Source organism: Oreochromis niloticus, linkage group LG12 (assembly GCF_001858045.2).
Source record: "Oreochromis niloticus isolate F11D_XX linkage group LG12, O_niloticus_UMD_NMBU, whole genome shotgun sequence".
Taxonomy (NCBI): Eukaryota; Metazoa; Chordata; class Actinopteri; order Cichliformes; family Cichlidae; genus Oreochromis; species Oreochromis niloticus.
In genome coordinates, this window is record NC_031977.2 from 33,593,263 (window position 1) to 33,605,927 (window position 12,665).

Genomic DNA, 12,665 nt, shown 5'->3' on the forward strand with positions numbered 1-12,665 from the left:
GCTCTATTAGGATTGGCTGCGTTAACAATCGATTAGGAAAAACAACTTCAAATGGACACAAATGTACAAACAACAGTGTAAAAGCCAGAGGAAGCTCTTTGTGCAGCTACAATAGCACTGACTGCATGTGAAGTGGGTCAATTTATCTGCTTTTTGTTGGACTGACCAAGGCATCTGTCTCCGTCTCGATAGGAGCCAAAGGAGCACCCCTGCGTGCACACTCCCCCCTGCAACACGTAGCCCTCCATGCACTGCAGGCAGTCAGTCCTCAGGGGGCCTTTACAGGCGTTGCAGCTCCAGTCACACTCTGCAAACAGGATGGACGGTAGCAGAAAAGGAGTGAGAGGAGGAGGTGTACGTGCGTGCGTGTGTTGGGACATTGGGATTAGAAGTGAGGGGATTTTAGAGGTGAGAACAGAACAGACGAGAGGGAGGGCGAGAGACCAACAGAGATTAATCAACTTTTTTTCTCTATGGGATTGATTTTAAAGCCATTTGTGCTTCTTTCTCTCTCATCACCTGCACATCTGTTGTTTGTCCTGTGCACAATTAATACAGGCATGAAAATGAAGCACAGTTGGGACTCTTCATGCTTGTATGACCTTCTACATTTGTATTAAACCTGAAGATGAAACTAAGCAGGATATACAGTTTGTAGAGCAACTACACATACAGTGAAACGCCGTTTGTGAAAACAAACAAAACAAAAACGGATTAAAATGCTACATTTTCTTAAAACATATCAAATATACAAATTAGCCATAACTGTAGCCCAGAAAACCTCTGAACACATCAAACTGAAAAAGGGACACATGTCCGATTGGCGATTGGTGTCTGGGCATTACTGCCGTTAATGTGAGTCAGTGAAGTGGACCTGACGCCATCTCTGTGGTGTTGGTGCCTTTCAGATCACTTTAAATGAAACGATCTGAGTAATAACATGGCTTGGTGCTTGTCCAAGACGTTTTTCTTCCGTTTTGGTTCTAGTAATTGACAGTCTGCTGATAACTCCAGCCTTTCATCCACAATTCACCTCAGTCTTCAATAAAACAAACCCAGTGATCCAGTATGCTTTACAAACCTATGGCTAATAACATGGTGGCAACGTCCTTCCTTAAATATACAGCATGCAGCTGAGATGGATGTTTGGACCTACTGCTGTGAAGCTAAGTTAAGTAATATTCTAGATTCCTCATGCAAGTTTTCCTTGAGGTCAATCTTTGATTTTTTTTGTTTATATTATGGCAAAATATATATAATATATATAATTTCGTCATTTTGTTTAAAAGCCACCATGAAAACTGGTTCATCTCTTAGTCTGTCTTCAGCGTCTACCTTTGTTTTTAGGTGATAGTGGGAGAGTGGGAGGCAAACGGTGGGATCTGAGATGTAAATGGGGGATTTCTCAATAGACAAAGATCACTGATAAAGCCGAACAAATGTAGGTTTTGGTAGTGCTTAAGGGTTTGTAAGAGACTCTCTCTGAGAACTTTGAAAGCTCCCCCGAGGCTGTGAAATGAAAGCTCCCAGAGGTTTCTTGAAGCTGTTTTGGTTTTTGAGAGAGCTGTTAGCCGTGGTGCTTTTAACACTCTGGGTGCATCTAAGGTTCAGTGGATTAACCAGGGGGATAAACACCATCATGAGCTGGATGGCTAAAAACCACCTGTCTAAGTAGGAGGCGCTGCTCGCTGGCTCAGAGGGAATCAAAATGTTTATTTAGCCCAGAGCAGCTAGCTTAGCTTCTAAATCCCATAACAGACATGTGCAGCGTTGGTTCAGCCTCCGGGACCGGTTCCTTTGGGCCCCCGATACCTGGAAAAATCTTACTGCACTGGACTGAATCAGTGATAAAGGGAAGTCTACTAGGTGATTTCTGCTTTATGTGAAATAACTTACTGTGAATTAAAGCATATGGTACATCAGGGTAACAACAGGACTGGGCTGAAATTAACTCTTATGTATTATTCTTTGATCCAGAAAAAGGAAAATGGATGAAAAACATATTTTCACATGTCTTATTATTGAGTTCCAGCCTGAAAAAATGCACGCAGGGCTGATTAGTGGATATTTAAATATATAAACAGAGGTGTTGTAAGCAGAGTGAAAACAGGGCAAGCTATTCATTCAGGCCCGGGATCCCCTGAGGCTCATTCATCAATGTCTCTGTGCACAGGAAGATGTAATACTGAGCTAAAATGCACACACAATGTTTAGCATTTGCATACCTGGTTCTACAGTTTATTACTTGATTGATGGAGCCTATAAACTCAATGTAGCACACTACACTACATGCAATATGGATGGAGAGCAATTTATGAATATCATAAAGGGTGCACTGCATATCCTCATTATTAATCCCCCTTGCCTCACTGCACCAGTGCATTTTCTGTGAGGTTGTCAGGCGACTTGGCAGCGTACCTCTGCAGGTGCGGGTCGTGGTGTTGAGGTAGTACTGATGGGCGCAGCTGTCGTACTGGCATTCTCCGAACAGCAGCACCTTGGCCGGGTCACGGCAGGACGTACAAACCCCGGGCATATCGCACGTCAGGCACTGGCTGTCACATACTGCAGAGAACAGAAAAGGTTGACGGACTAGTGAGGAAAGGCTCAGTGACAAAATGTGAAACAACTGCCAACACCATAAACTGCCTGAATGTGGCTGTGCCGGATGCAGGGATTGCCAAAATTCCTCCTAAACACATACATGTGAGGTTAATAAGTGATTCTAAATTGACCTTCTGTGTTAGCACTGTAATAAGCTGGTAGTCTGACCAGGATGTACCCCACCTCTCGCAGCTTAAAGAGGCTTCAGCACCCTCACAACACAAACAGAACTGAAGGAGTACTGAGTAATTAAAACACCAACTAACTACACATGCACTCGCTCACTTGTTCATTGAGTCTGGGATCTCTCTGTATTTTAAAAATATCGTCTTAGCATTCTTGTGGAGTTGACGGCCCGTTTTCATGACTCCCTGCCTCACTTTCCCACCGGCTTCTCCGCTTCACTCATTACTTTCAGTGTATATTCCACCGACTCGCCATTCATTTTCTGCCAGACGGTCTTTGTTAACTTTCACTAAACTTTTGTGCCATGAATGGTCCTGTTTTGTTTGTGCCTGTTTTCGCCCTCTGCCCACTCTGTCTGGAATTCAATTCAGGCAATTCGGTCAATTTTATCTGCCTGACTTGTAGGTGAACTCGTTTCACGCAAACAACAAGTTGGCTTTTTGGCTTTCTGTACCTGAGTGCTGCATTTAGCTCTGTTTTCTGAGTTGTGACAAGCTAAAAAGCAGCAGTAAGCTAATACCCATCAACTTCCATGTTAAAATGTCCACATTTACAGCAGAAACACGTTTTTACAGCTTTAGGTCTCTGTGGATACTATCCTTCTTTGTAACAACCGTACCAGGATTATTATTTTTAATAACTCATCCAACATTGTTGCCTTTGTTGGAGCTGAAAATCAGTGTGTGGCCCTTGTCTGTAGCCTGTAGCTGTCTGCTAGGCTTCACCTCCACTAACCGGAGTCTCTGAACTAGACTTTTTTGGCTGTGTTTGTGGTTTTGGTGCTTTTTGGGGGCATTTTAATTAAATAATTTTACCATTAATATTGCCTGATGTGTCGAAGAAGTTTGTAAATGATTTAATTAGACACTCATTAGCGGTTATATATGCAATGCCATGCAAGTTATGGATTCCCTTGATGTCACCATGGGTATGTTCATCTTTTAAAGACTTCTCAGTGCAAACATAGAATGCAGCTAACAGGAAAGGAACACGGCAAAGACATATTTTTAACATTCACAGTAAGCTTCTTTGTGTGTGTGTGTGTGTGTGTGTGTGTGTGTGTGTGTGTGTGTGTGTGTGTTTGCTTTCACTAACCCTGGCAGATCCTTTGGCCATTGTTATAGTATCCAAGGGGACATTTGGGGGCACAAAGTCCAGATGGCAAGAGAACGCTGTTGGCAGGGCAGGAAGTACAAGAGAGCAGCCCAGCCCCACTGCAGGCCTCGCATGATGGATGGCATCCTGGGTAAAAAAAGTAACACCTTTTATGGACATGCAGGGACATAGAAATATAACCCAAATTCCCAAAAAGCTGTCAGACCGTGTTAAATGTAAATAAGAACAGAATGCGGTGATTTGATATTTTACTCGTAGTTTAACATTGAAAACATATCAAATATTTAAAATGAGTCATTTTATTTCTTTATGAAGAATACTGGCTCACTTAGATTTTGATGGCAGGAACATGTTGGGATGGGGGCAACAAAAGGCTGTAAACAGCTCTAAAAAAAGAAGGAAGTGGTGTCTGTGTTTGTGTGATCTCAGCATCACCTTGACGTCCTTGACGTTTGTCGATTGTTTTGTTCCAATTTCTATGGAATTTCTATGCTGCTAATTAAACCCTCCATGTCAAAGGTTTTAATCCAGCGTGCCTTTATGGTTTCTAAACATCATCTTTTCCTCCGTCTGCCATGCGCCCTCCAAACCTCCAACTGCCAGCTCGACAGTCTTTGCTTCTCTGTTCATTCAGACTCAACCCTTTATGTTCCAGTCCAACTATCCCCAGACTGTCCATTCACTGTAAAACTCAGCTTAATCAGCCTTCAAGTTCATTTCATTTCATTTCATTTCATTTTATTTATTTATTTCACACTTGGTACAATAGTTCAAACAAACCAACCACACTTTCTATCAATAAAACACTACAACCATGTGTGAAAAGGAGCAGGAAGAAGAAAAATATTCTTATTAAACCCTGCCCCCTATCTACAATCCAACTTATATTACAAGTGGGCACCAAAAATCAGAGAACAAACTAACATTAACATTTATCTCCGGTCCTACCACAAACCAAACAACAAATTTACCATCAGAATATACAAATTTACAATCAGAATATACCACTCCACATGGTAACAAGGAGAAAAATAAAATTAAAATAAATAAAACAAAAAATTATAATGGATCCTTCATCAATGAACTCCAATTTCTCAATGAACTCCAATTTTTCATCTATTTCTACTGAAAAAATAAAGTCATTTTTAATAAAATAGAAACTTGTGGCTTTCTATTTAGACTTTCTCAAACCTGTAAACTTTTAAGAGCTTACAAAAAAGATAATCTGATATATTGGAGAAGATATCAGAAAGACAATGATCCAAAAGGATCGATTGTGACAGTAAACGTAGCCCTTTGTTTATCTGTGTTTACTTCCTTAATGACGGCAGTTAGTTTTTAACGACAAACTGTGGTCAATTCTCATGTTAAACACGACCCTGTGGTGAGAATAAAGTCATTTTAGTAGTTTTGACTGTTAAAGAGAGTGCCTTGGCTTTTTCTGAATTGCAATACAGGAAAAACTCAGACGGAAAAGGTTTTCTAAGTTATGAACCCTCTTTGAAGTTCTCAAAAACAGCTGGACACAACACTGAATCATCAGTTTCTTGATGACAAAAGGCAGCACAGTGGTTCAGCGGTTAGCTGTTGCCTTGCAGCAAGAAGGCCCAGAGTTCAAATGTGAGGACGGCCCGCTGCTGTGTTTTGTTTTGAAGTGTGCATGTTCTCCCTGTGCTTCTGTGGGTTCTCTCCAGGTACTCCTTCAGTCCAACAACATCAATGTGAATCCTTATCTGTCTCTATGTGTTAGCCCAGCTCCCCCAGTAACCGGCTAAGAGAATGGAAGGATGGAAAAGTCTTTTCAAACCCAAATTGTTGAGTTTAAAAATATTAAGTGTGTCGCGTTATCATCAAGGACACAGTCACCCAGAGTCATCTGCTCCTCATCCTCACACACTGCACAGCCCAGCACCACACACTGCTCATGTTCATCTAAGCACACTAAACACAGCAGAAAAATATGAATCTGATGTAAAAATTCATCATCGGACCCGAATCAGCACCAGGAAAGAGGCAGATGTGCAAACATGTAGCTAATAAAATGTATGCACCCACCTACCTGTCGTGTAGCACATGTTTGAACTGAGAGGTTTGTTCTGTGTCCACGGGAGCTATTTTTATCTATCTTGTGCTTTCTTCATATAGCTGTTGTAGTCAGTGTGTGTGCATGAATGTGTTTGCACGCTACTGCCTGCAGCTAAGCTAAATGAGACTCCTGAGGTTTTACTCTTAAAGCCAGAGGCTTCCTGTTCAGCTCTGCATTTAAACCTGTGCGCAGATTTGCAGCAGATCAGTGTGGAGGCTGTTACAGCTGCTCAGCGGCTGAACCACAGGACGAGGAGGAGGAGCAGGAGGACGATAATAATAATGAGCAGGTATGATGAGGATAAGGATAATGGAGAAAATGCGGATGATGGCTTTGAAGAGGATGACGGGATAATTAGAAATTCTTTTCTAGAGCAATTGTTTGTTTAAACATTCACTTTGATTTAAGTGTTTCTCCTGCTGGTTGTTTTCAGGTCAGCAGAGGGTGGAGAAACAAGCCCTCCCAGGTCAAGGAGTTAGCTTTGATTGATGAATAAAACATAAAAGCTTTGATTAGATTTCCCTACATTAAAGAAAGCTACTGCCTGACCTCTGACCTTCTTGTACAAAGGCAGAGAAGTAAAAAGTCCTTACTGATGCAGGCTCCATGCCAGCCATAATGACCCAGAGGACAGTGAGAGACACAGTGATCGCCCAGCAGCCACATTCTTGGCGCTTTGCACCACAGACAAATGCTGCCGACGCCCGTCTGGAGGTCTGCTGTGCAGCGCTGGCAGTCCGAGCTGCACTCTGTGGAGATAACAGACAGAGAGAATGATTTGTGTTTTTTCATCTTCATAATGTAAACAGAAATGTAAGCCATTATCAGTCACTCTTCAACACCATGCTAAAACGTCTTTTCCTAAATCAAACGAGCTGATGTGCATCTGAAGCAAAACAGACGCCTCGCTGGTTTTTGTTTAAATGAAAAGCAAAAAGAATCCAATCAGTTACAACTCGCTGTTTCTGACTACAAATGGCTCATGAGCTCCAGTTCCTCTCCTTATGTCTCCCTTTCCCTCTGTTCCCTTTGTCTCCTGGTTACCTATTCAGGCTTTTTTAATTTCTCTAGTTTGTTGAGTCGATTAATTTATATCCATGTTTAAAAGTAGTAAAATTCCTGCATGGCTAAAACAATAAAATTGCTATAAAAACCTATACAACAAAAGGAAAAAGTAAACAAATGATTTTTTAAAATCCAAAGAATAGAAATTGGTTTTCAAACAGGATTTTAAAATGAAAATCTGTTGTTGGAGGGGTCCTGTTAGGGAGCAGTCTGCTCCACTTACTATCAGTGGTTACTTAAAAAATCTGATCTTTCTTTTGATGAAAACTTCGGGAGCATCTCCACAGTGATGACCTCAGTGATGTAGTTAAATATATGTTAAATTATGAGAGAGACAGGGAGACGCCAACCCACTTTGCTTCCTCCTTCCCGTGACCTGATAATCAATGTCAGTGTGCTATGTTGTCTCAAATCTTAAAATGCTTCTGGACAGAGGAGGAAAAGTACTAACAGAATATAGAAAGAGATCAGATTTCTCCGATATTCCCTTTATTGTATCCCAGTTAAATCCAGAATTGAATTCATAATCCTTCTCCTCACATACAAGGTCTTGAATAATGACACAACACCTTATCTTAAAGACCACTTGTACTGTATCACCCCAACAGAGCACTTCACTGTCAGACTGCAGGTTAATTTGTGGTTTCCAAACGTAGAATGGGAGGTGGACGCTTCAGCTTTCAGGCTCCTCTTCTGTGGAATCAGCTCCCAGCTTGGGTTCAAGAGACAGAGACTCTCTCTACTTTTACAACTAGGCCTCAAACTTTCCTTAGTTATTCCGTTTCAGACTGAGACTGTTGGGGGACTTCCCATAATGCACTGCTCATGTCGTCAACTTTTATCTTCTCGCTCCTGTAGCTTGTGTTTTGCCCTGTCCTATATGGTTTCCATTTGGCTCCTCTCTTTCCCCTCGTCCCCAACCAGTCATAGCACGTTGCTTTCACTCCCTCAGCCTGATTCTGCTAGTGGTCTCTTCCTACTAAAAGGGAGTTCTTCCTCTCCACTTTTGCCAAGTGCTGCTCACAGTCGATCATCAGATTGTTGGAGTAATGTAGAAGTACTGAAGGGTTTTTATCTGACAGAACAAAGTTTGCTGAAGCGCCTGATTAACTGAGGATTTAAAGGAGTGTTCTCTGCAGAAATGTTTTTACTCTGTGTTTTCAAGCCGTAGGAGGACTTTTCACATAGATGTTCTATTCAGCTGCATGTATATGTTCTTTTTCATGAGCAGTTATCTTTGTCTGACATCTTTGATCATAAAACACAACAATAGGCTGTAACAAAGCAATGGATAGACAACACAGCTGCATCTCGATGTCTCTCCTCGCCTCTCCTTCTCACACATCTTATGGAATAAACTAAGACAAATAGAAAAAGGAAAAATAGGCAGGACAAGTCTGTACAATTAGATGTGGCATCTACCCCAGTGTTTCAAGATTCAATTCAATTCAAGATTCAAAGTGTTTATTGTCATATTTCATCCAGACCTCGATGATCTTCAGCTGCTTTATTCCAATTTCTATGTAACTCCCATCTTTACTGCTGCTAATTAAGCTCCCCGTGTCAAAGGTTTTAATCCAGCGTGCCTTTATGATTTCTAAACTTCATCTTTTCTCCGTCTGCCATGCGCCCTCCAAACCTCCAACTGCCAGCTCGACAGTCTTTGCTTTTCGGTTCATTCAGACTCAACCCTTTATGTTCCAGTCCAACTATCCCCACACTCCCCATTCACTGCAAAACTCCGTTTAATCAGCCTTCAAGTTCCTCTATTTCTACTGAAAAAATATAATCATTTTTAATAGAATAAGATGGGATAAGCTGGGTAAAGGGAGAAAGAGCCAGGGAGCTTCTGCATTCACATTTAAGTTCTCCATTTACTTTGAAAACTTTTGGCTTTCTTTTTAGACTTTCTCAAACCTGCAAACTTTTAAGGGCTTTCAAATCCGTTTAAAAGAAAATCTGATATAATGGAGATCCAAAAGGATGGATTATGACAATGGCCCCATCCACTGTGCGATTCATCCAAAGCAGTCCCGTGTTGTTCTGCGTTTACTTCCTCACACGATGGCAGCAGGTAGCGGCAAAGGAAGAAATTAACAGCAGAGGTATTTAATGCTGCTTGATTTGTATATTTAGTTTCTGACTTAACCGAAAACTGTGGTCAAAGCGAGCTGACATGACTGAAAAGAGTTCCTCTCAGTTTGTTTACGTCCTTTCTCGGAGTAAGCGGTCAGAGACCTTATCCAAGAAGCTGGAAAGACTTTCACTTAGTATAATAAAAGCTTACTTGTGGTAAGATGTATATTAAGATGAGGAAAAAGGAGAAACTACTGTTTGGAGCCTAATGACTCCCACTTTGATCCAAAATAAGACAAATGGTAACTCAAATCCTTCTTGCTTCAGAGCAACAGCAATCGGTGCAGCATTACGGTGCCCGAGCATGTGGCAACAATAAGTTTTGATAGTTCGAGCGCTTGTAAAACCACACAGTTTGTATTTTTTTTTTAGACAACTGCTGGTGTTTGGTGGAGAACAGTTACTAAATATCAGCTCATGGCAAACAAAAGTACGATAGAGTTTGTTGCTAACATGCAAAAATTAAGGAGAAATAAGTAGGAAGGATTTTAAAAGCAAACCATTTCTGACTAAAGATATAAAAGGAGAGTAAATATGATTCCTTTATTGTTTTCCACACCTTTAAACTCCAAAACTGTGATCTCGTAAGATAAATGCCAGTGATGGGTGAAAAGAAGCTGCCCCCCACCCGCACCCCCACCCACAGACCCATATATACCCTTAGAACTAAGTGCAGCAGGGTCTCCCAAAAGGCGCCAAGATTAACAGAACAATGAACATCTGGTGGTGTTTTATCTGATGGTATCTGGGTTGTGTCTGGCTGACACAGCGGTGGGTACCTTAAAGTTATTTGTCTGTGATGAGATAACGATGTATAGTGGAAATAATGAGGCAGAGTGGGGAGTTATGTGATGGTGAGGACAGCAGTAAAAGAGGTGGACAAAGAAGTATCACTAACTATTTATCATTTTAATTCTGTTTGCAGATATTACAATTTGATGTGCCAAAAAAACCCCATTAGGTGATCTTTAGCATTTGCGCGACTAAGTACTACTATATTAAAGAAATGTACTTCTCCTGCAAACCCAATTCCAAAAAAGTCAGGATGCCACATAAAAAGTATTAAAACAGAAGGATTGCAAATCTCATAAAGCCACATTATATTAACAGTAAAATCTCAGAGATACATCTCAAAGAAGTTGGGATGGGCAAAACAACTCAATGGAAAAGGAAGCAGCGCTATAAAATAACAGCTGGAAGAACATTTTGCTTCTAATAAAAGCATCTTAGAGAGGCTGGATTTCTCAGAAGAGGTTTGCCAATCTGCAAAACAATGTGTCTACAAATTGTGGAACATTTTCCGAGTAATGTGAAAATGCAAAAACATTGAATATCTCATCATCTACAGTACATAATATGATCGAGAGATTGAGAGTACCTGGAAAAATCTCTGCGTGGAAGGGACATGGATGACATGGATGACCATGATCTTTGGCCCTGAAGCAGCATTGCATTAAAAAACATGCGTGTTTCCGTCATGCCATCACTGTGACCACAGTTCACTGTGCCATCCACACATGCAGTTTAAAGCTCTATTGTGCAAAAGAGAAGCCACGCGTGAACATGATCCAGAAACACTGATGTATTTAAAGCCTCACTTTTCCTTTGGTCTTTGTTGCCTTTCCAGCCTTTGTTTGTAATCATACTGGATGCTTTGCTTTGGCATTTTCATGGACTTTATGTTTTTAGACGTCTTCATCGCTTTGAATAAAGGTTTGTTCCTACTCTTCTTTGATATCTGTCAGCTTAAACAAACAATATATTTTCGATGTTCGCTTGCAAATAAAATATGGGTTCATGAAATTTTCAAACCATTACATTCTGTTTTTATGAAGCATCACAACTTTAGAGTAGAAAGAGCACAGCAAAGTCTTTTATGCTTCTGAAAGAGTTTATAAGTGTTTTAATCTGCAGCAGCACAGATGGGAAAAACAGTAAAATGTAAGTAAAAGCAAAACTTGATGTAACCAGAAGCCCAGCGTGAGTGTGCGTACTCAACTGCGTAATTCAAAACTCCCAAGTTGCCTGATTGCGTCACAAACTGCTTCTACTGGACATGACCTCAATTTTAAACCAAGTAGGGGAAAAAAGACTCTTCTGCCTCTTTTTCTATTCATGTGGCTAAAACAAGATTTTTTCCTTCCCCTGCAGGCATGTTTTATTTTACTCACAGTTTCCATGGTTTTCTAAACACACGTATTCATAGGCTTTTCTTTCTTTAGATTTCTGTTTTTCATCGATTTATTTTCTGTAAAAACATAGTGCATGTTTGGATGTGTGTGTGTGTTTTTTTTATAAAGATGATACTGCCCTGTCAGTCAAGCCCTGAGGAAAAACGCAGTTTACCTTCAGTTTAAAATCAGCACAAGAGAACTGATTGAAAACACTGCACACTAATGAGTCAACAGATTTGCATTTCTCCTGCATATTTCCACACATTGCCCTGGATCTTTATTTCATTTGCATTTTGGTCATGTTCAGTGAGGTATATGCGACGCTGTTTGGAACTAAACAGCTAAAAAAAGAAATCAAAGATCTCAAGAGGAAGAAAAAGTGAGAAACTACAAAATAGGCGCCCACTTATGCTAATGCGTTTCTAACCACGCTGGTTCGGTTGTTATTACACTGCTGCATTACAAGTGGGAGGATTTAATGTATGTATTTTCACACATTAACATTATGTCTCGGAAAGCTTCATGTTTTAAACATATTAAACGAACGAATCTCTGGTTCAGTTTCATGATAAGGTTTTACACTGAGGTAATATTTATATTGTCAGATCCATCCAATACATTTGTCAAAGTATAATAAACCAAACGGCAGCCTCTGGGTTTGTTTGTTTGTTTTTCCCCAAAGCCTTTTAGTGAGCACAGATAACTGAGAAACTACGATCACGTTGACTCAGTTCTGTATCTTAATGTTATTTCATGCAGCAAACTCTGGGCCTGAAAATGAAGTCAAGCAGAAAAGAACTGTAGTTCCTCTAATGAACACTTGAGGCTGGCTTATCAGTGCATCCATCTCCATAAACTCTTTAAAACCTGAAAAGAACAACTTGTCTTTTTTAGCTTTTTGAAAATGTTTCATCTTTCATCCAAAAGGTTTCTTTAGTCCTAAAACAACTGATGTGATAATAATAAACCTCTGGTTGGGGCTGTTGATGACACACAATCAATGGTTACCTGCGACTCTCCATCAGCTGTTCTAGAACTAAAGAAGTATCTTGGATGAGACACAAAACATCTACAAAAACCTAAAAATGTCCAGGTGCCTTCTTTTCAAGCATCAAGTCATCCATGGCCTGGATGACTGAGAACCTATACAAACTCTTGAAGAACTTCCATGTTAAAGTGCCCAGCTTTAGAGAAGAAATAAACATGCTGAAGGGCTGACACAATTTATTTGGGTCTCCAAAGGTCCAATATGAGGGGTCTTGACTAACAGGTGGATGCTAAAACTGTCATGGTCTGGG

The 12,665-nt window shown here is 40.5% G+C and overlaps 1 protein-coding gene across 1 annotated transcript in view; it reads right to left on the reverse strand.

Moving 5' to 3' along the window:
• The window catches only part of fras1 (Fraser extracellular matrix complex subunit 1), a 311,100-nt gene that overhangs the window by 122,958 nt on the left and 175,477 nt on the right, over window positions 1–12,665 (reverse strand). The window contains 4 exon segments of the mRNA XM_019365971.2: window positions 167–307; window positions 2,419–2,565; window positions 3,886–4,032; window positions 6,586–6,741. Coding sequence (XP_019221516.1) covers window positions 167–307; window positions 2,419–2,565; window positions 3,886–4,032; window positions 6,586–6,741 — 591 coding nt within the window.